Source organism: Amblyraja radiata, chromosome 15 (assembly GCF_010909765.2).
Source record: "Amblyraja radiata isolate CabotCenter1 chromosome 15, sAmbRad1.1.pri, whole genome shotgun sequence".
NCBI classification, from domain to species: domain Eukaryota; kingdom Metazoa; phylum Chordata; class Chondrichthyes; order Rajiformes; family Rajidae; genus Amblyraja; species Amblyraja radiata.
Window position 1 is genome coordinate 37,734,421 of NC_045970.1, and position 24,623 is coordinate 37,759,043.

A 24,623-nucleotide genomic window follows, 5' to 3' on the forward strand; every position below is an offset into this window, starting at 1 on the left:
CGGAGCTGAAGTCTATAAAGAGGATCCTGGCATAGGTATTCTTCCGGTCGATAAGTTAATAATATGAGCAGAATTAGCCATTCGGCCCAAAAGGTCTACTTCGCCCATCAATCATGGCTGATCTATCTTTCCATCTCAACCCCATTCTCCTGCCTTCTCCTCATAACTCCTGACACCCTGACTAACCAAGAATCTGTCACCACCAACTTAAAAATACCCAATGACTTGCCCTCCACAACGGTGTCTGGCACTGAAACCCACAGATTTACCACCTTCTGACTCAAGAAATTCCTCCTCATCTCCTTCCTAAAGGTATATCCTTTAATTCTGAGGTTATGGCCTCAGGTCCTAGACTCTCCCACCAGTGGAAACATCCTCTCCACTCTATCCAAGCTATTCTGTAGATTTCAATTCCTTTATCCTTCTAAACTCCAGCAAATACAGGCCTAGTGCCATTCCACGCTCATCATATGTTAACCCAATCATCCCCAGGATCATTCTTGTAAACCTCTGGACCCTCACCAACGCCAGCACGTCCTTCCTCAGATACGGAGCCCAAAACTGCGCACAATACTCCAAATGCGGCACACTGGTGGAGTCGGTAGAGCTGCTGGCTCACAGCACCAGAGACACGGGTTTGATTCAGACGTCGGTTGCCGTCTGTGTGGAGTTTGCGCATTCTCTCCTGTGACTGCGTGGGTTTCCTCTGGGTGTTCTGGTTTCCTCCCACATCCCAAAGATGTGCAGGTTTAGTAGGTTAGTCGGCTTCTGTAAAATTGCCTGTGTAGGGAAAGTGGGATAACATAGAATAGTGTGAATGGTTGATTAATGGTTGGCATGGACACAGTGAGCCAACGGGCTAGTTTCCATGATGCATCTCGAAAGTAAAGTACTTTTTACTGTCTCTTACCACTATAGTGATGAATTCTTCAGAGCTTCCACTGGATCCAAACCTTCACACCAGCAACCTGCTTATCACCTTCCTCAAGTATTGCTCCATTGTCATGCAGGATACAAAAGGTAAGGAAAACATTGATCTGGTTGAGACCCTATTGACACGTTGCATCACAGCGTAGCTCTAACTTGAACGTCCAGGAAAGAAGAAGTTGTGGACACTGCTCACTCCACCCCAGCTACTGACCTCCTCACTGTCGAAAGGATCTATAGGAAAAATTGCCTCAAAAAGGCAGCCAGCCAGCATCAAGGGCCCACACCACCCTAGCCATGTTCTCATTTCACTCCTGCCATCGGGAAGAAGGTATAGCTGAAAACCTTGACCTCCAAGTTCAGGAACAGCTTCTTGCCAAAAACCATTGGGCTCCTGAACGCTGCTATCATCAGCTATACTACGAACGGTTGCACCAGGGACTTTGGCCTATTTTGGCAATTAGGATGGGTTTTGTTTTTAATTTATTAATCTTTTTGTTTTAATTATGTCGTCTACGAGTACTGTGTTTACAGACCTGTGAAGCTGTTGTAAGTAAAAAAATTATTGTTCAGTTTTCAGTACATAAGACAATTAAATACACGACTAGACCAGCTGGTGGGTCTTATCACAAGGGAAAAATGAGGCGGTGAAGGGCGGCAGAAAGACAAGATGTCTCCATGGAGGGAGAGGGCTGGGATCAATCAGAAAACTGCCCATGGTTTTGGTTGTCTATAGCACTGTCTTTCTTGTTCAGGGAAGATTACTTTGGTAATGAGGCTGCTCAAGAACCTACAGATGGTGAAATCTTGAGCAAAAAGAATAAAGTGCTGGATCCAGTCTCTCCTTCTCCCCTCATAACTGCAACAATCCGTCACAGGCAACATCCAGTGGACAAAGCACAAGTGCTAGGGAAACTATTAGGCGGCACAGTGACACAGCAGTAGAGTTGCTGCCTTAAGGGCCTGTCCCACTTTCGCAACCTAATTCACGACCTTTTTTTACTCGTGGACATTTTTCATCGGGCTAGAAAAACGCCCCGACCTACTTGATGCCACGAGTACCTACGACTAGCATCACAACCTATCTACGACCTCGTGACGACCATGCTGCGAGTATGAGAGTCAAACTCGGCAGAGGTCGTGAATTAGGTCGTGAAAGTGAGACAGGCCCTTTACAGCACCACAGACCCAGGATAGATCCTGACTACGAATGCAGTCTCTGCAGAATTTGTACATTCTCCCTGCGACTGGGTTTTCTCCGGGTGCTCTGGTTTCCTCCCACGCTCCAAAGAAGTACAGGTTTGTAGGTTAGTTGGCCTTTGTAAATTGTCCCGAGTGTGTAGGGTAGAAATAATGTACTGGGGGTGATCATTGGTCGGCGTGGACTCGGTGGGCCGAAGGGCCCGTTACCTACGCTTTATCTCTAAACACATAAAACTAAACTCAGCTTGTCAGACAGCATCTGTGGAGGGAAATGGACACACAACGTTTCTGGTCAGGGCCCTTCAGTATGAATAAGGGTCAGACGCCAGATCCTGGACAATTCTTTTAGCTGCACTAACATGCAACTCAGGACTTGTGCCCTTGTGAAACTCACCCCATTATCCTTTATCTCAAGATTCGAGAGAGTCAAGTTAATTAGCACATGTACTGACAATGGAACGATGAAATTCTTACATGCAGCAACATTACAGGCCTGTAAACCCAATACACATGGTTGATATATAATAAACAACAATTCCATATATTAATAACCTCTTTAATAATCTTGTGCCTTTTGCAGTTCAAATATCTCAGCTTAACGGCACTCTAAATCGTGTGCTAAAATGCGATGTATTTTTTCTCCTTTTACCTAGTCTTGGGTGCAATTATCCTGTAGCACAATCAGCAGTGTGCTTCACTTCATTTATATTGGCTTTTTCGTTTTTATTGGGAAGCCTGATTTGTGGAGTACATTGAAAAGTCTAAGTACCAAGATTCCAGCATCTGCAGTTTAGTTTGGAGATAGAGCATGGAATCAGGCCCTTCAACCAGCCGATTCCTCGCTGACCATCGAACACTCATTCACACACTAGTTCTATGTTATCCCACTTTATCATCACAACACTTGGGGCAATTTTCAGGGGCCAATTAGGCAAAAAAATCTGCACGGGCACATCTGTGGGATGTATGAGGAACCAGAGCACCTGGATGAAACCTAGGTGGTCACTGATGGAACGTGCAAATGCCACACACACACACACACACACACAGACACACACACAGACACAGACACACACGCACACACACACGCACAGACACACGCACAGACACAGACACACACGCACACAGACACACAAACACGCACACAGACACACGCACACAGACACACGCACACAGACACACGCACACAGACACACGCACACACACACGCACAGACACACACACAGACACACACACACAGACACACACACAGACACACACACAGACACAGACACACACACACACACAGACACACACACACACGACTAGACACACACACACACACACACACACACACACACACACACTTACTTTCTGGCGCTGTGAGGCTGTGCACAGCAGTGAGGCTATTTGGCTCATTGAGTCGATGCTAGCAACCCGACAAGCCATCCCTGACCCCCAGTGCCCCTGCAATTTTTTTATTGTAGCGTTTATTTAATTTCCTCTAAAGCCAGGTGATTGAGTCGATTTTCCATGTCCTCCCCGCATTGAAAGAGTCTGTGGGTTTAACATTTTGCCACTGGCAGTTTGCTCTCAAATATAAATGAGGTTGGTTATTATCTCGCAAGAGCGGCTTATGCATTTACAGCATTGTGACAGGGCAAGAGGCCAAACAAGTTGAAGTGCCACATCCTTCTCAAAGCTCTAAAGGACAATAGCAGATCCGTGCTAGTGGCTTAGCCTTCCCTTGTTATTGTGGTTTATGATTTTGTCCTGCTGGAATGCAGCCAGTATATATTCAGTTCACTCTCAAGTGACATGAATTGGAAATGCTGTTTTGAGCCCATAGACTCGACCCATTATCTACAGCCAGCAGTGACTAATCTGGGACTATGTTAATCATTCTTCTTGGATGCAGCTACCAAGTGCTTTTTGTTTGTTTTTTTTAGCCATATTGTTGGATACTAGCTCTTCTGAAGGTGTTAATTCATTTGCACCAGATTTAACGCTGCTTTTCAACCAGTTTTCTACCCCCAAATCACCCCATGCTGTTGTGAATGCACTGCCACTGGCACCTACCTTTCCCCTAACAGTGTAGGAAAGAACTGCAGATGCTGGTTTAAATCAAAGGTAGGTACAAAATGCTGGAGTAGCTCAGCGGGACGGGCAGCATCTCCGGAAAGAAGGAATGGGTGATGTTTCGGTCGAGAAGTAGGGTCTCTACTCGAAACGTCACCCATACCTTCTCCCCAGAGATGCTGCCAGTCCCGCTGAGTTACTACAGCATTTTGTGTCTACCGTTCCCTAAACAGTGCCTGTTTGTCCCATTGCTGCCGCTGTTCCTCATCAGTGTGTATCTGAGCACCAGCCATACACTGAGGGAATGCAGCTGACACAGATTGACAGGTTAGACCAAGGCCCAATTAACTGTGAAGAAGGGTCTCGTTCTAAAACGTCATCGAAATGTCCTCCAGAGACACCACCTTACCCACTGAGTCTTAGCGTCATACAGCGTGGAAACGGCCTTCTTGCCCACACCGACCAACATGCCCCAAATACACTAGTCCCACTTGCCTGCGATTGGCCCATATCCTTCTAAACACATCCTATCCATCTAGTTGTTCAAATGTTTCTTAAACGTTGTGATAATCACAACAATGTCCTTGTCCAAATGTTTTTTAAATATTGCCTCAACCACCTCCTCCGGCAGCTTGTTCCATATACCTCCCACCCATTGTGTAAAAAAAATTGTCTTTCAGGTTCCTATTAAATCTTTTCCCCTTCCCACAGAAAACATAGGATTTTTAATGGGAAACCAATTGCATTGATCCCTAGTTCCTCAGTTACTTAATGAGCATCACTAAAAATATATGCCGTATTTCCCGGCGAAGAAGACACTATTTTTCACCCTAAAATAAGGCCCGAAAATGTACCTGCGTCTTAGAGGCCGAAGGTTAGGTTGTTAGCCAAGAAAGATAGACTTGGCTATCCTTCAGTACAGCAACATCAAGAATTCCCCATTGCTGGCAGCTGATTTACATTCTCTGGCTGCGTGGCTAGTTCCAGTGTCATCCTTGCAGACATTTTGCTGATGGCGACATTCTACCAGGATTCGGGTCCGGTCCCCAGGGTGAGAAGACGGAGCAGCTTTCCGCCGGGCAGCAGAGACAGTGGTCGTCCGCTGGATTGGAGTTGGCCGAGCAATGCCACTCTCGTAGCGACTGCTCTGCGAAACCTGCCACGTCTTCGACCCTGGAACTGTGGGAAGCGGCTGTAAAAGGACAGCGCCGCCGGGGGGGGGGGGGGGGGGGGGGGGGGGGGGGGGGGGGGGGGGGGGGGGGGGGGGGGGGGGGGGGGGGGGGGGGGGAAGAGTTCCTTTCCACAACGTGTGGGGAGTCTGGCCCGGGTCAGCACGGCCTGGGCTGCACAAAGTAGCAAACATGGCTGGTCCGCCAGGGGTAAAGTTGCGGGAGGGCAGGAGAATTGAGAAGGAGGGGGTCGAGGATCATGCCAGCAACTCACTCACCGAGTAGCTCGAGTGGGTGCGAGCGTCCGCCGGGACCAGACAGCAGTACCGGCCGCCACCTCAGCGCCTTCTGCTGGACCACTCCCGCCAGCCAGCCACGGTGTCCTTCGGCACAGGCGCAACCGGTGGAGATGGTGGTGGGCGGGTAGCTACTGGGTGGAAGGCTCTCTTCTCTCTCTCTTCTCCCTCTCCCTCTCCCCCTCTCCCCCCCCCCTCTCCCTCCCCCCCTCTCCCTCCCCCCCTCTCCCTCCCCCCCTCTCCCTCCCCCCCTCTCCTCCTCCTCTCCCCCCACCTCTCTCCGTCCCCCCTCTCCTCTCCCCCCTCTCCCTCTCCCCCCTCTCCCCCCCCCCTCTCCCTCCCCCCTCTCCCTCCCCCCTCTCCTCTCCCTCTCCCCCTCTAGCCCTCTCCCTCTCCCCCTCTCCCTCCTCCCTCCTCCCTCCTCCCCCTCTCCCTCTCCCCCTCTCCCTCTCCCCCTCTCCCTCCCAGATGAACACGGCGAAGATATGCAAGCATTGTATGCAAACATAATACTTTGTAAGCACCATAATAAACAACAACAAAAAATTGGTATATAAAAAAACAAACAATAATAGCGCAAAGACAAAAAAAATGCCCACCAAGTCAATGAAGTACAGAGTTTATTTGGATGTCGTATTTAATAGCGTCATGGTTGATGGGAGGAAGCTGCTCTTGAACTTGGATGTTACCGTTTTCAGGCTCCTATACCTTCTTCTGGATGGTAGGAGTGAAATGAGAGTGTGGCCAGTGTGGCCTCTTTGAGGCAGTGGCTCCTGTAGATCCCTTCGATGGTGGGGAGATCAGCGATGGGCCGGACGGTGTTCACTTTTTGCAATCTTCTTTGTTCCTGAGCGTTCAAGTGGCTGAACCAGGCCGTGCTGCAACCTGTCTTCAGACCGACCCAAAATATCTCCTGTCCATTCCCTCCACAGATGCTGCATGACCCACTGAGTTACTTGGGCACTTTGTGTTTTGTTTAAGATTCCCAAATTCGCCGTTCCATGTGTCTCCAGTCCTATAGATGCAGTTTCTGGACCTGTACTCAAGGCGGGTCGGGTTTCTTGTCATGTGCACAAGTATGGTGTGGTGCAGGTACAAATCTGGCTTGGAGCAGCATCATAGGAGTCAAGATTCAGACAACACACAAAGTAAAGAGATTGTCCATACATTAAATGTGAAAAGAACAAAAACTGTAAAACAAAAACAAGACATTAATGCAAAAATTCCCAGTTGAAAAGTTAGTCCACAGTAGTGCAATAAGTAGTCTGTATTTTATCATCTGCAAGATATGTGCTCTGCACAGTTCATGGATTTGATAAGGACATAATGTTCCTTTTAAGTAGCCTACTATAGTGCTCTTAAGTTTATGAATACGTTCTTCTTTCAGATGAGCATCGGTTGAACAGTGCCAAACTATGCCTGATCATACTCACCTGTATAGCGGAGGTGAGTACAATAAATATGCTGCTGCATTCACACTATTTTGGAGCATTTGTAAGGTACTTGCAGCAACTCCACTATGCATGACAGAGGCAGGTATGATATGGATTAAACACAGCAAATTACTCCTTATACTCATCCATCACACACTCCCATGGCAGGGACAGCACGGGTTTGGTACAGAGTGAAGCTCCCTCTACACTGTCTCATCAAATTCTCCATGGAACACATTACATATGCAGAGTAAAACTCTCTCAATGTTGTCCTGTCAAACATGCCAGGGCAGTGTCAGCACAGATTAGATTAAAGTTTCATCTCATCTATTCAAAAAATGTCTCAATCTTGTGACTTAATTCTTTATCTGTTATGGTATCCGGAGGCCATTCAGAGCACATAGACCATGCCGAAAGATTTAACAGAAACCTGTTGTGTAACCTCTTTACACAAAGGGTGGTAGGTGTATGGAACGAGCTGCCGGAGGAGGTAGATGAGGCAGATACTATCTTAACGTTGAAGAGACACTATCTTAACGTTGAAGAGACACTATCTTAACGTTGAAGAGACATTTGGACACGTACCTACATTGGCTAGGTTTAGAGGGATATGGGCCAAGCGTGGGCAGGTGGGACTAGTGAAGATGGCACGTTGATCGGCATGGGCAAGTTGGACCGAATGACTTGTTTCTACACTGTATGACTATGACTATCTCCCAGCATTGCAATCCCAACAGTCCCATTCCCCCTCTCCTTATTTCCCTGTTGGTTTGCAACCTGTTCTTCTTACATGCCATAAACTCTCTTTTGTTTCCTTTTGTCACTTGAGGAGCAATTTACAGCAGCCATCTAATCATCCCACGTAGCCACAGGGAGAGCGTGCAGCAGTGGAAGTCGGGATCGAACCTCAATTTTGAATGCGTGAGGCAACAGCTCTTACTGCTGTGCCACCATGCCACTCTCTGTAAGACTGTAACTCAGCCTGTCGCTAACTGTTTTAGATGGCTTTCCGGTTTGTTGTGTTACAGGATCAATACGCGAATGCCTTTCTCCACGATGATAACATGAACTTTCGGGTCAACTTGCACAGAATGGTGAGTGTGATGTGGACATTATCCTGGTGGGGAGATACTCTGGAACCACTCAGGAGGGTTGAAACCAGCTTACTTTACTTTAGAGAAACTGCATGGAAACATGCCCATTGGCCCACCGGGTCCAGACCGACCAGCAATCACCCCTACGCTAGTTCTATCCTGCACACTAGGGACAATTTACAGAAGCCAATTAACCTACAAACTCGCATATCTTTGGAGTGTGGTAGGAAACTGGAGCACCGGGAGAAAACCCATGCAGTCATAGGAAGAACATACAAACTCCGTGCAAACAGCACCCATGGTCAGGATCGAACCTGGGTCTTTGGCACTGCAAGGCAGCAACTCTACCGCTGTGCCAGCAGGGGTGTGGGACCCAAGCAGTTGTGAAATAGATGAGAAATTTGAGGCAAATACAAAGGTTAAAGGTCAACACAGTCATTTGACAGGACAGTTTGGAGCATGGCAGGTAGTAGGGGAAGTCTGATTGTTTAATATGCATTCATTTTAATGCAAGATGCTGCACAGTGGCATAGCTGGTAGAGCCACTACCCCACAACACCAGAGACTCGGGTTCGATCCTGACCTCGGGTGTTGTCTGCGTGGAGTTTGCACGCTCGTCAAGTCATTGGGTATTTTTAAGGTAGAGATTCACAGATACTTGATTGGTAAGGGTGTCAAGGCTTATGGGGAGAAGGCACGAGAATCAGATTGAGAGGGCAAGATAGGTCAGCCATGATTGAATGGTGTAGATGGGCCGAATGGCCTACATCTGCTCCTGTGACTCATGAACTTCTCCCTGTGACCATGTGAGTTTCTTCCAGGTGCTCCAGTTTCCTCCCACATGCCAAAGACATGCGGGTTTATAGCTTAATTGGCTTCTGTAAATTTCACCCACTGTTTAGGGAGAGGATGTGAAAGTGGGATAACATCGAACTAGTGTGAATATGTGATCGATGGACGCAGTGGGCCGAAGGGCCTGTTTCCATGCTGCGTCTATGAGCTAAACTAGTGCAGGAGGAGTTCAGCATGCTCGCCTTCATCGGTCGGGGTATTGAGTTGGGACATCATGTTACAACTCTACAAAACGTTGGTGAGGCCACATCTGGAGCACCCGCAACAGTTCTGGTCGCCGTGCTACAGGAAGGATGTCACTAAAGTGGATAGGTTGCAACAAAGATTTAAGAGGATGATGGCTTAATTTTCTTCTGAATCAGTCCCGTCTTAAATTCTCAATTACCTTACAGCCCATGAGACACCGGAAGAAGGCTGCAGACAAAAACATCCCTTCACGGCCTCTGGTCTGTGCAGTGTTGGGTACGTATCACACCAAAACCTTTTATTTAGTCTCTTCATGCCTGACTTCAGATCAGAACTTATTAAACATGATTCCTTCGGAAGAGAAACACAGGATTTTGATGGCGGCTATTAATAATGACAAGGATCAGGCATACAGTTTGCTCTGGTCTGGGATTTAGATTATATTCCATCCATTTTAGATGATCTCTATCTCCTTTTTTTTCCAAGCTGGAATGCTGTGTTTGAAAAACTAAAAGCAAATTTAATAGAACTTTCAGAAGGTGAATTTGATTGATTACTCAAAATGGAAGAAACCTGCAGTGTTGTGTGGAAACAACAGACTGATCAGAGACCTCTTTCGAAGTGCAGGCAAAGCACAATGGGCCAAATTGCTATAAAACCAAGTGGGGCACAGATAAGGTGAATGGGCACAGTCTTTAGATGATCTCTATCACTGATAAGCACGATTGGGTTGTCTCAAGATCTCTTTCAGTCTGAGGTGCCAGTGATCGAATGCCATTGTAAAGCTGAGAACATACACTGCTGTGTGATTACTGATGTGAAGCTGCTTCTGGGGTTTGACATCAAGAGTGCTTGACTCACTGAGTTTGCTTAGCAGAGTCAAGAGAGTCAAGTTCAAGTATATTGTGCAGGAAGGAACTGCAGATGCTGGTTTACACCGAAGATAGACACAAAATGCTGTGGGATAACTCAGTGGGTCAGCTAGCACCTCTGGAGAAAAGGAATAGGCCTCGACCCGAAACGACGCCTACTCCTTTTCTCCAGAGATGTTGCCTGACCCGCTGAATTACTTTATTGTCACATGCACACAGGTTCCACGCTGCAGAGAAAACAGTCCAAGTCCAACCTCTCCTTGTAGCTAATACCCCCTTTTCCAGGCAGCGTGGATCCTTCAGGAGGAATGAGGTGGAAAAGGAAAGGAAGCGAAAGTGTGAATCGACAATAATCTTAGACGCTTTGGGAATCAGCGCTGGGTTTGATGTGGAACTATGTTGACATCTTGTCTCATAGAATGATAGGAGATTGCAGTTCTTGCACATCCAGGCTCAAGGCTGTTGCATATTACCAACAGTCGATGATTGAGCGTTCACGTATCCCTCTTGACTGTTCTATAAAGGGATGTGCTGTCGACTAAATTATCATATGAATGCAATCTGGTTTACAAAGAAACCATTTCTGTTTCTAATGCTGCAGCCGCTACTTAAAGCGGTTTGTTAGCTCATCAGTACATTTGGGCTGTGCTGTGGCATACATCTCTCCACACCCACGATTGTAGCCAAATGACAACACACTGGAGGAACTCAGCGGGTCAGACAGCAAGTCCCTCGGACCATCTGTAATCAGACTATATTGGACTTTATCTTGTGCTAACGTTATTTCCTTTTTCCTGTATCTGTTCTCTATGGATGGCTTGACTAATCATGTATGGTATTTTTGCTGAATGGATAGCATACAACAAAAAGCTTCACACTGTACCTCAGTACACGTGACAATAAACTAACCTAAACTGACCCATCAGATTTTTTTCTCACCAGTCTGTAGAAAGGTTCCAACCTGAAATGTCATCTGACATTTTCGTCCACAGACGCTGCCTGACCACTGAGATCCTCCAGCACTTTGGGCTTTGCACAAGATTCCAGCATCTGCAATTCCTTGTGTCTTCACGATTGAAGCAGCATGAACTAGGATAGGGGTGGGAGTTGTACAATTATTCTCCTTGACATAGATTGGGAGAGCAGTAGGAGGAGTGGAATTGATTTTGAACCCAATTACTATTAGATCAAATAAATGAGGAAAAATTGATTGCACTGGCAGCAGAGTTGATGCTTCATCTTATTGAACTGACACAAGAACCGGGGAGGAGATGAAGGATTTTGTTTCCAAGCTGGAATGCTGTGTTTGAAAAACTAAAAGCAAATTTAATAGAACTCTCAGAAGGTGAATTTGATTGATTACTCAAAATGGAAGAAACCTGCAGTGTTGTGTGGAAACAACAGACTGATTAGAGACCTCTTTCGAAGTGCAGGCAAAGCACAATAGGCCAAATTGCTATAAAACCAAGTGGGGCACAGATAAGGTGAATGGGCACAGTCTTTCGCCCAAGGTAGGGGAGCCCAAAAGTCGAGGGCATAGATTAAAGTGAAAGGGTAAATACTTAAAGGGGACCCCAAGGGTCAGTTTTTCCACAAAGAGTGTGGTGGGTACATGGAACAAGCATCAGAGGAAGTGACAGAGGTGGGTACAATTACAAAGTTTAAAAGACTATTGGACAGGTACATGGATGGGAAGTGTCAAGTGGGATATACAACATGGAACAGTACAGCATAAGAGCAGACCTTTCGGTCCACAATGTCTATAACTAATGTGATACCAAATTAAACATATCTCCTCTGCTTGCGTGTGATCCACTCCATTCTGTCCGTAATTATTTGCCTATTTAAAAGCGTCTTAAACGGCATTATCATATCTGATAGCACCAAATTCCTAGCAGCGTGTTCCATCATGCAAGTCCTTGACATTTCCACCCTGGGATAACGGTTCTATCTCTCTACCCTTTCTATGCCTCTCATAATTTTAGATACTATCAGCTCTCCCCTCAACCTGCAATGCTCCAGAGAAAATAACTCAAGTTTGTCCAATCTCTCCTTGTAGATAATGCTCTCTAATCCAGGCAGCATTATGATAAATCTCTTCTGCACCCTCTCCAAAGCCTCCACATCCTTCCTATAATGGGGTGACCAGAATTGCTCACAATATTCCAAATGCAGACAGTTTATATATATCTGTGGTGGTGTCGCAAGTAAGCATTTCATTGTTCCATTTTGGGACATATGACAATAAAACACTCTTCACTCTTAACACGACAACTCTATGCCACTACCTTTAGAAAGGAGATGAGGAATGTATTTGGTGAATCTGTGGAATTCATTGCCACAGGCGGCTGTGGAAGCCAAGCCATTTGGGTATTTTTAAAGCGGAGATTGACAACTTCTTGAAGATAGACACAAAGTGCTGGGGTAACTCAGCCGGCCAGGCAACATCTCCGGATGGGGACGTTTTAGATGGGAACCCTTCTTCAGACTGAAAGTAAAGGGTAGGGACTTGACAGGTTCTTAATTGGTAAGGGTGTCAAAGGTTACAGGGAGAAGGCAGGTGAATGGGGTTGAGAGGGAAAGATAGATTGGCCATGATTGAATGGAGGAGTAGACTTGATGGGCCGAATGGCCTGATTCCGCTCCTGTGACTCATGAACATGACTTTTGGAAAGGTTATTTGCTGATTTTACAACATACTTAATTCCAATATTGAAATGAAGTTAATTGTTAACTGCCCTTTGAAGCAACCTAGCATACCACTTAATTCAGTGGGGGAAAAAATGAGTGCCAAGTGTCTTTCCCTGGGGACTGAGATCATTGTGGTGCTGTCGCAGCTAAGATCAATTTGCCCAACACAGGCTGAAGATTGTAGCTGGTCTCGCGTGCTATGAATAGCTAAAGTCTGTGCAAATCAAGTGAATTAAAAAGCAGCCCCCCTTGGAGAGAGAATGCAGTCCAGTTTGGAGTTTGGCTGCATCTATTCATTATAGCTAGTGGTGATATATATACATGAATGAATTATACTAACTCAAATCTAATACAACAGCATGAGAAATTAGGCTGACTACTTTGGAACAAAACTAATTATGTAAATTTAAAAGTGATATCAAAATTATTGCAGCTTTATGGAGCTGTGGAGTGGAATACATGAGTACTTCGGTCTTTCCCTTTATGAATCCACATATGTTATGATATTATGTTATGATTTTATATTTTAACGGAAGGATATAATTATATATACTTTTAGTTAAAAAACAAGCTTTCTAGCCCCATTAATCCATACAGGCAAAGTGGTCTTGCTGCATATTAGCTCACCGGCAATCCAAGAACTGTAGGCGTAGATGTTAATCTTGGGGAAATGTAGACATTGTGAAATGAAATCAAAATGATTAAAGTGTCATAGATTTGTGTTTTGAGTCTCCTTAGTTGCTGCCCCTAGTTAGTGGGGTCAGGCGCCACAGAGTATTAGGGCTAACTGATATGTCAGCCTATGTCTAAATAATGCCAGGGACTTCAGCAGAAACAAGGAACTGCAGAGGCTAGTTTACAAAAAAAAGATACAAAGTGCTGGAGTAACTCAGCAGGTCAGACAGCATCTCTGGAGAACATGGATGGGTGACCTTTCAGTTAAGGACCCTTAGAAGGGTCACAACCCAAACCATCACCTATCCATGTTCTCCAGAGATGCTGCCGGACCTGCTGAGTTGCTCTCGCACTTTGTCTTTTTTTTTTTTTTTTTTCCAGACATCAGCCTTGGTCTCCACAGAGATATGCAAGTTCAAGTCTCTTTGCAGAGACATAAGCACATAACTCCCAGTCCAGTAAATTAGAGAGTACAGCACTGTCAGAACTGCATCCTTTCTCTGCTCTCAGTTGGATGAGGAAGGTCACATATCACTATTGTGAGAGGAAAGGTTCCTGGCCAGTTTTTAACCTTCATCTACCATCACTCAAGCAGAATATTATATCGTAATCTCTGTGGGATTTTACTTTTTAAATGTTGCGTGCTGTGATTCCTGCATTGGATCAGTGACTGTGTTTCCCAATTGTGTAATTGATTGTAACGCTTCGGCGTGCCTTGAAGTCACGAAAGATGCAATGGAACTGCTGATCTTCCAGTCCCCTGTGAAATCCGTCAGAACTAAATCTATTCCCCTGCCATGCGCACAATTGTGGTTTGCAGTTAAGTGCATCTTTTTTTGCTGTTACTTTTGGTAGCCTTGTGTTAAAATTCTCTTTAATTTCAGATTCCACCAATGGCCTTGCCCACTCCCTGGGTCCTCTAGCTTTCCCAGTTACTTCCCAGCTGTTATCAAGCAACTGAACTATCCCCTCACCAACTGGAGTGCAATCCTGACTTCCATCTACATCATTGGACAATCTTTAAGGACTTTATCTGGCATAGTCATAGAGTACGGAAACAGCCTCTTCGGCCCAACTTGCCCACACTGACCAACATGTCTGGTATATACTCGTCCCGTTTGCCTGCGTTTGACCCATATCCCTCTAAACCTGTCCTATCCATGAATCTGTCTAATTACTGCGTAAATGTCGCGATAAGCCCTGCCTCAACTACTTCTTCCGGCAACTCGTTCCATGCACCCACCACTTTGTGTGATAAAATTACCCCTCAGATTCCTATAACATCTTTTCCCCCGTGCACTAAATGTTATTCCTTTTATCCTGTGTTTGTACACTGTGAACAGATTGATTGTAATCATGTATAGTCTTTTTGCTGACTGGAAAGTACGCAACAAAAAAAGCTTTTCACTCTATCTCGGTACACATGACAATAATGAACTAAAGTAAACTTAGCAAACCAGTAAGATACCTGCCTTCCTCCAAAATTGTCTTCTGAGATACCTCTGAATTTGATCACAATGTCATGAGACATCTGCTTGGACATGCAGTCAAAACCTGACCCAAGCTTGGTGCAACCGAACCCGATCAAGTCCAAGGACTTGCATTTATTTTGATAACAGGACCTGAACTATCAAGTGTTTAAGAAGGAACTGCAGATGCTGGAAAATCGAAGGTACACAAAAATGCTGGAGAAACTCAGCGGGTGCAGCAGCATCTATGGAGCGAAGGAAATAGGCAACGTTTCGGCCCGAAACGTTGCCTATTTCCTTCGCTCCATAGATGCTGCTGCACCCGCTGAGTTTCTCCAGCATTTTTGTGTACCTTCTGAACTATCAAGTCCTACTCAACTTGTATTGGGTACTTGGGCTCTTTGCGCGATTACTGTGGTGTTCTCAGCAACCCCCAACCTCGCCTCCCCTTTTGTGCAGGAAGGAACTGCAGATGCTGGTTTATACCGAAGATAGACACAAAATGCTGGAGGAACTCAGCGGGTCAGGCAGTCTGAAGAAGGATTCTAACCCAGGTCGCCTATTCTTATTCTCCAGAGATACTGCCTGACCTGCCGAGTTACTCCCGCATTTTGTCTATCTTACCTCCCTTTTCCTCCTTTAAGCTCCACTTGAATCCTTCTACCATCTTGTCCACGCACATGGCACCAGTATGTTTTTTGTGCTAGACCTTGAGAGGTTGAACAAACTTGATTTGTTTTTTCCAGAGTGTCGGAGGCTGAGGGGAGACCTGATAGAAATTTATAACATTATGAGCGGCCTAGATAGGGTGGATAAGCAAAACCTTTATCCCAAGGTGGAAGTGTCAAAGACTAGACGTCAGAGCTTTAAGATGAGATGGAAAAGTTTAAAGGAGATATGCGGTTTAAGTTGTTTTAAGCCGATAGTGGTGGATGCTTGAAATGCACACACAGGGATGGTGGTAGAAGCAGGTAAGAGACTTTTGGAAAGGCATGTGGATTTGCAGGGAATGGAAGGATATGGAAATGGCAGAGGATATTAACGGCATCGTGTTTGGCACAGACATTACAGAGTGAAGAGTCTGTTCCAGTGCTGTACTGTGCTATGTTTGAGGCTACGTTAAAGGTGCTTAATAAATGGAAGTTGTTATCTTGTAGTCAGGCCCATTTGCACATTTTATTATTTCATATTGTCCAACACAACTGTATTACCTCAACAATGCATTTGGTAGTTGCCTTTGAAAATGGCTTGTTCTTTTATATGGTTTTCATTTTTAATAACTTTATTCGTCGTGTCTTCAGAATTTACGAGGTTGCAGGAATCCAAGTACTGCAACTACGCTGTTAATCAGTCCTTCAATGACTTGCAATGAAGAGCAATTAATTCCTCGATGATCTCCTTGTCTGACAGGCTCTCTTGCTTATTTATAGTTGAGTTGACGTGCTGTATATTTACAACGCCGCAAATGACTGTATTGAACATTACCTCAACATGAGGTGACAGCGAACCCAGGCCAGTCATCTCGGCCATCAATCTCCTCGCCACTGAGAGAAGCGCGAGCAATGGAGCTGGATCGACGGGAGATTTATGTGTTGCTGGGGTCTTAAAACAGAAGATGGGTGCAGTCCGTGCCACTGAGGATTTGTGAGGGGGCTGCCTTTGTAGCCTCGACCCTTCCAACAGTTCTGGTGGAGATGAGAGATGGTGGGGAGGGGGGGGGGGGAGGGAGAGGAGGGGGTGGAAGAACTTGCCATTCATACAGCGTCGTGCTGCGTCATTCAACTGCAGTCGTTAAGCAAACGGCTCCGAACTTGGTAACATTGTAAATTGCAAAGTCAGCAAGGCGGGTGATTAGATGGATAGAAGCCAACTTTCAGCAACATTAAAACCATCTTTCATTCTGTTTTTCAGATCTAATGGTGGAATTTATGGTCACGCATATGATGAAAGAGTTCCCTATGGACCTCTATGTGTAAGTTCAACATCATTTACTCATTCTAAAGCAAAGTACTGCAGATGCTAGAAACCCAGAACAGAAAGGAGATACTCATTAGTCAGGCAGCGTCTGGGGAGGGGGAAGTAATTAACACTTCTGGTCAACGACCTTTCATCTTAAAAGCAATCGGAAGACACCGCTATAGATTTATGGGCTGGTCCCTTCCGCATTTCAAAAGAGATTTGGAGAGAAGACGTATATGAGCTACATCCAGGCAAATGGGGTTAGCCCATAATGCCAACCTGGACTGGTTGGGCCGAAGGGCCTGTTTCTGTGCTACATAGCTCTACGACTCTATGATACACTGGTATAAAGCCAATAGCATTACTCACAATCTCTTGCAGCCATGATGGTGACGTGGGGGACAGGTGGAGACAGGATACTTTGTAAGCAGAGCTCTGATGAATGGTCATAAATTTGAAGATGCTATTTAAACAGCTGAGAATCAGGGTTGCACAGTGGCACAGCGGGTAGAGCTGCTGCAACACAGCATAAAAGTCCCGGGTATGACTCTGACCTTGATGACTGTCTTTGTGGAGTTTGCACGTTCTCCTTGTGACATCCCAAAGACGTGTTGGTTTATGGGTTCATTGGGCCTCTGTAGTGTGTAACAGAGTGGATGCGTAAATGGGATAATAGAATTAGTGTGAATGTGTGATCGATGGTCAGCATGGACCTCAGTTGGCCAAAGAGCCTGTTTTCATGCTGTATCTAAACTAAACTGAGCTAAATTACTGTAATGAGGTACAGTGATAAGCTTTGTTTGTATGCTCTCCGATCAAATTAGATAAGACCATAAGACAGATATTGGAACAGAATTGGGCCATTCAGCCCATCGATTCTACTCTGCCATGGCTGATTTATTTTTCCCTTTCAACCTCATTCTCCTGCCTTCTCCCCATAACCCCTGATACCCTTACTAATCAAGAACTTATCAATCTCTGCTTTAAAAAAATCCATTCATTGTGTTGGCCTCCACAGCCATTTGTGGCAATGGATTCCACAGATTTGCCACCCTCTGACTTAAGAAATTCCTCCTCCTCCATTTTGAAGGTACATTCTTTCATTCAGAGACCGTGCCCTCTGGTTCTGGACTCTCCCATTACTGGAAACATCCTTTTCATGTCCACTCTATCTAGGCCTTTATAAAACGATATGTATAAAACTATACGTGGACACAATCAACCCAAACTCTAAATTAAACAATAAAGCGGCACGGTGGCTCAGCGGTAGAGTAGCTGCCTTACAGGGAATGCAGCGCCGGAGACCCGAGTTCAATCCCGACTACGGGTGCTGTCTGTACGGAGTTTGTACGTTCTCCCCGTGACTTGCATGGGTTTTCTCCGAGATCTTCGTTTTCCTCCCACCCACCAAAGACGTACAGGTTTGTAGGTTAAATGGCTTGGTAAATGTAAAATTTGTCCCTAATGGGTATAGGATAGTGTTAATATGCGGGGATCGCTGGTCAGCGCGGACCCGGTGGGCCGAAAGGGCCTGTTTCCGCGCTGTATCTCTAAACTAATCTAAACTCTATTAATTTTGATTATTGTGTAGACAGAAGGAGCTGCAGATGCTGAGATGCTGCCTGACCTGTTGAGTTACTCAGCAATTTGTCTTAATTTTCAGAATTTTCTGTTCAATTTGTTGCCCATCCTCCTGAAACCGAATCCTCGTCCTTAAATCAGTGCCTCCCTGCTTGTCGCGTGCTAGGCTAATTGTGCTCAGCTGCAGTCTGTTGGAGGGGCAAATGATTTGAAGTCCTGAGAGACTCCATAAAATCCAGAAGATGGGAGGCTGGCCTTTCCCTGAGACCTGGTTATCCAACATAATCTGTAGATCAAACATGGGACTTTTGCTGTCGCTCAGCACAGTGCTGCAGTTGCTGAATATGGATTGTGAAAAGGATCCAATGGTAATAATTTATAGGACATCTGTTTGAATGGATGAATTAAAGTTTGGGTAGCCAGAATGCACATTAGCACTTCTTAGTGCACTGTGATTCTTTAATCTACTTACTGCAGCACAGTATTTCTGTGCATTGATTAACTGCTTGCCAATTTCCACTTTTAAATCCCTTCTTTCTCATTAATCCTCTACTTTCATTTCTATTATTCCTCCTGCTTCTTGCTTATTTGTTCGCTTAAGTCTAAAGGTTGCCCGATCTGTGTGCTGCACAGCTGGTTTAGAGATCCATAACAGGATTATTGCTTGCTCAAAATCACTGCTAGCTTCTATCCTCCCTCTTCCCTGACTTTTCCACCACCCCTGTCTCCAACACTAAATACACGTCATTTGTTGCATTCAACTCTCAGCTGCCTCTAGTCAATCAGTGGTTCTTTATTATCACGTGTATCAAGGTACAGTGAAATTATTTTTTTTGCAAACAAATCAGTAAGACACAAGTACCTCCCAATTAAATATCGAATCTCTGGAAACAGCCCACTGACCCCTTCTGCAAGAGTCACCATGCTTAGGCACAGTTTTCATGGTTCCCAGGCGCCGCTGCCCATAAAGGGCCGTTGCAGCCATCGCCTCCATTCGGATCGTCCAGCGAACCGTCGTCCCTCTCCTCGTCCGGCCACCTTTCAGCCTTCGCACTCCCGCAGCCGAACTTGAAGGGGCAAAAGATAAAACCTGAGATCTTCTTACCGGCCTTCTGTCTAGCGTCCGCTGCCACCGTCGGTGATTCCCTCCACCCTCCTCTCAGATTCCTGGTCCTCGAGGACAAGCAGGAGCTGGGCTTGGCGCCTTCCCTCTCCAGGTGGGTTCCTGGATCTGCGGCTGAACCATCTCATCACCAACTAGAGAGCGGTCCTGACCTCCCATCTACTGCATTGGAGACCCTCGAACTATCTTTAATCGGACTTTACTAGTATTTATCTTGCACTAGATGTACCCTTTATTGTGTATCTGTACACTGGACGGCTCGATTGTAATCATGTATTGTCTCTCTGCTGACAGGTTAGCACACAACAAAATCTTTTCACTGTACCTTGGTGTACATGTTAATAAACTAAACTTTAAACTTCAAACTTGCCAGGCTGAAAAAGTCTAGATCTTGTATTTTTCTCCCATGTAATCTCTCAGCTCCGTTTGCCAATGATACACCCCTGCTGTTCCCTTGAAACTCAGAGTCAATAAGCTACTGAACACACTTCCTCCCTTCACAGTCCCTGCGCTAGCTGCCATTGTAATCGGTTCCCTCTCCTCGGATGCAGTACTCTGCTCCCCTTACTTGCGCAAAAGTCACTTCCCATCCACTAGATCCACCCATAAACGTCACGCAACCTCCGAATAAATCCGTACACAGCATTTCCACGGGTCCATTTGAGTTTCATTCCGGTTTCTATCACCTCCCACCGCACCTGAAGTTTAAAACAACAAAGCAGCATCCTCCCACATCAGTCCCTCCACTGTCAATTGAATGACACTTAGTATTGAGCTTAGAAGTTGGGAGATCATGTTACAGTTATGTAAGACGCTGGTGAGACCACATTTAGAGTATTGTGTTCAGTTTAGGTCACCATGTTATACGAAAGATGTTGTCAAGGGGTACAGAGAAGATTTACAAGGATGTTGCCAGGACTCGTGGGCCTGAGCTATAGGGAGAGGTTGAGCAGGTTAGGACTCTACTCCTTGGAGCGCAAGAGGATGAGGGGTGAGCCCAGAGTAGGGGAATCAAGAATCAGGGCACAGGTTTAAGATGAGGGGAGGAAACATTAAATAGGGATCTGAAGGGTAACTATTTTACACAATAGGTGGTGGGTGTATGGAACGAACAACCGGCGGAGGTAGTTAAGGCAGGTATGAATGCAACGTTAAAGAAACAGTTAGACATGGATAGGATAGGTTTAGAGGGATATGGGCCAAATGCAGGTAGGTGGGACTAATATAAATCGGGCATGTTGGTAATCAATAGACAATAGGTTCCAGCTCCACCATTCAATGTGATCGTGGCTGATCATCCCCAATCTGTACCCCGCTCCTGCCTTCGTGGGCAATTTGGGCTCAAGGGCCCGTTTCCATGCTATATCTCTAAACACTAAAACTCTAATCTCTTAAGTACTTGTGACAATGAAGAACCATTGAAGCAATATTTCACCAAGCTCTGGGTTACGTTTTGCTTTGACCCATGTTTGCTTTACACCTGTTGTTATAACTTTTCTCTTGCTTACTTGTAGGCGGTGTGTTCAGATTGTTCACAAACTCATCTGTTATCAGAAGAAGTGTCGAGTACGATTACATTACACCTGGCGTGAATTCTGGTCAGGTGAGTATCCTCTTGTTCATAGTGTGACTACGTTATAGTACCCACAGGATCTATGATTAGATATGCACTTCTTACCACACAGAAGCATGCCATTTGGCCCATACAGTGATTGCCGGCCTTCAACACAGCAGACCTTTCGGTCCTCATTCCCATTATTTCCCTGTCTCCTGCCAACTATTCCTCTCTGATGTGCGCATCAACTCCAGTTGATTTTTTGTCACTTACCTCTGTCGTTGTGAGCAACAGTTTAACCTATTAGCGAACCTGCGGAAAGGTTTCTTCAATGCCACTTTCATATCTGCGTGTTTGGGGTGCAGAAACCACACAGGAAGAACATGCAAACTCCACACAGACAGCAGCGGAGGTTAGCTGGGTTTTGGGTGGCCTTGTGGGCACAGCTGGTAGAGCCACTGCCTCACAGCACCAGAGACCAGAGTTTGATCAGGTGTTGTCTATGGCGTTTGCATGTTCTCCCTGTGACTGCGTGGGTTTCCTCCGTGTGCTCTGGTTTCCTCCCACATTGAAAAGATGTACAGATATAATGGAGGCGTTTAGAAAACATTTGGATAGGCATATGAATATGCAGGGATTGGAGGGATACAGAATATGTGCTGGCAGATAAGAGGTGATCTTGACATCATGCTCGGCACAGACGTTGTGGGCCGAAGGGCCTGTTCTTGTACTGAATTGTTCTATGTACTGATTTGTAGATTAATTGGCCTCTGTAAAATTTCCCCCCTTGTGAAAGGTGTGGATATGAAAGTGGGATAACATTAATGATCGATGTGGTCTCGGAGGGCCAAAAGGCTTTGTTTTCTCTGCTAAATTAAACTAGACTAAACAGTGAAGCAGTAATGTGATATGCCTCCTTCTAAAGCAGATCAATGGTGTCTCGTGACTGGACTGAAAATCCAGAGATTAGAGGGATGAATTCACAATCCTACCAGGGTTGGGAATTTAAATTCAGTTAATTGAATAAACATGGAATTCTCAGTTGAGATATCCGTGAACTTAACATCTCGTCATAGAGCCACGGAGTCATACAGCCCCTTCGGCCCAGCTTACCCATGCCGACCAAGATGCCACATCTACAACTGTCCCACCTGCTTGCATTTGTCCCATTATCCCTCAAAACCTTTCCTATCTATGTATCCGTCCAAATATCTATTAAATGGTGTGATAGTACTGCCTCAAGTACCTCCTCTGGCACCTCATTCCATACACCCACCACCCTCTGAGTGGAAAAAGTTGCCCCTCAGGTTCCTATTAAGTCTTTCCCCTCTCACCTTAAACATATGTCCTTTGGTTCATGATTCCCCTACTCTGGGTAAACGGGTTTGTGCATCCTATCTATTCCCCTCAGGATTTTATACACCTCTGTAAGATTACCCCTCGGCCTCCTGCGCTGCAAGGAATAAATAGAACAACATGATAATTGTGTGTAAAAAAGAAAGCATTTTGATGACATAAGTTAAACTCTATCCCGATCCAAAACGGCATCAACCCATGTTCTCCAGAGATTCTACCGGATCCACTGTGTTACTTCAGCACTTGGTATCTTATATTGTAAACCAGCATCTACATTATGCAAAGGCATGCATACTAGGCAGCACAGTGGTGCAGCATTAGAGTTGCTATCTTACAACACAGATTCGATCCTCGCTACCGGTGCTGTCTGTGCAGAGTTTGCACGTTCTCCCTGTGACCACGTGGGTTTTCTCAGGGCGCTCCGGTTTTCTCCCACACTCCAACGATGTGCAGGTTTGTGGGTTAATTGGCTTCTGTAAAATTGCAAAATTGTCCCTCGTGTGTGTGTAGGATAGTGCTAGTTTTAGGGGTGATCGCTGGTCGGCACGGACTCGGTGGGCCGAAGGGCCTGGTTCCGTGCCATATCTCAAGTCTGAAGTCTAAATTTCCTGTGTCTCTCTGATAAATGATTGGCCTTTTGATGGAGTTGCTGCCTCTGTCTATAACCTAGCTCTGCATTCTTTTCACAGCTGACTGAACCTTTGCTTTGAAAAGTTCCTGGTGCTGCAAGTTTTAATTGCAGAAGTACCAGCCTCTTCGATCATCCTTACTGTGTGTTAGACTGCAGTGGATGCTTAATGTCTTTCCACTCAAGCGGAGAGCAGCCTGTCAGTCACAAGTCCAAAACAGGAACATCTTTATGTTGTCAGGGGGGGAGAAAAGGCTTCGCAGCGCAGGGTATAGCATATTGGCGAGGATTAGCTAAAGAACTGACAACAAAAAGTAAGAATAAATGATTCGTTTTCAGGTTGGCAAGGTTATCACTAATGAGGTACCACAGGGATCAGTGTTTGGCCCTCAACTGTTCACAGTTTATATTAATGAGTCGAGCGAAAAGACAGAGTGTAACAATCCAACTTTGCCGACGATGGAGGAGAAAGTGAGTTGAAAGAAGCGTGCCAAGAATCTGCACAGGGAGAAAGGCAGATTAGAAATGTAGGGAAAGGAGGTGGCAGATGGTTTATAGTGCGGGGACGTAAGGTTATTCCCTGTGGTAGGAAGAATAACAAGATGAATATCTTTTAAATGGTGAGAAAAGACTGCTGGGATGTTACAGGTACCCTGATGTGAAGACACACATACTAACTATGCAGTTAAGAAAGCAAGTTATTTTGTATCTCTTCATTGTACAAGGAGGATTAAAACATAGAACAATACAGTGCAAAAGTAGCCCCTTTATACAGTTGTGTTCCAAAAAGATAACTCTTGAGTGATTTCACTTCCCCACAATTTATGTTTAGTTTCGTTCAGAGATACAGCGTGGAAACAGGCCCTTTGGCCCACTGAGTCCATGCCGACCATCAATCACCTCTCCAAAGTTCTATGTTAAACCATCCTACGCACTAGGGACAATTTACAGAAGACAATTAACCTACAAACCTGCACGTTTGTGCGTGGGAGGAAATCGGAGCAAATTGGAGAAAACCCACATGATCACGGAGAGAACATGTAAACTCTGTACTGACAGCACCCGTAGTCAGGATTGAACCTGGATCTCTGTAGCGGTGAGGCAGCAGCTCTGATAAACCCACAGATATCCATCAACTGCAAGTGGTTCTTCTACCACTCACCTACACTCGGGGATAATTTAAATGTGTTATTTTGATGACAGCCATCAAGTCTCAGGGATGTGAGAGGAAACCAAGTATTTAGTGTGGGGGAGGGGAGGGGAGGGAGGAGAGAAGGAAAATAAATCTCACGTTTCAGGAAGAACGTGCCAACTCCACACAAGCAGAACCTGAGGTCAGGGTTAACGCTGTTGAACAAGGTTTGGTAAACACAGACTATTCTCTTTGAGAAAAAAAATCCTGTTTAAGTGGTGATCTGTTGGGATTCTGGGCGTGGCAGAAACAGATTGAACAATAGCTTTCAAATGGGGAAGTCAGAATCTTTTTCCAATGCTGG

General features: G+C 45.5%; 1 protein-coding gene across 2 annotated transcripts in view; it reads left to right on the plus strand.

Annotated features, from left to right (window-relative positions):
- armh3 (armadillo like helical domain containing 3) overlaps nt 1–24,623 on the plus strand; it is a 117,408-nt gene that overhangs the window by 39,361 nt on the left and 53,424 nt on the right. For both annotated transcript variants that reach the window (XM_033034080.1, XM_033034079.1), the window contains 6 exons: nt 919–1,020; nt 7,041–7,099; nt 8,115–8,180; nt 9,425–9,494; nt 16,837–16,897; nt 21,103–21,191. In XM_033034080.1, the coding sequence (XP_032889971.1) occupies nt 919–1,020; nt 7,041–7,099; nt 8,115–8,180; nt 9,425–9,494; nt 16,837–16,897; nt 21,103–21,191 (447 nt within the window). The remainder of the gene's footprint in view (nt 1–918; nt 1,021–7,040; nt 7,100–8,114; nt 8,181–9,424; nt 9,495–16,836; nt 16,898–21,102; nt 21,192–24,623) is intronic.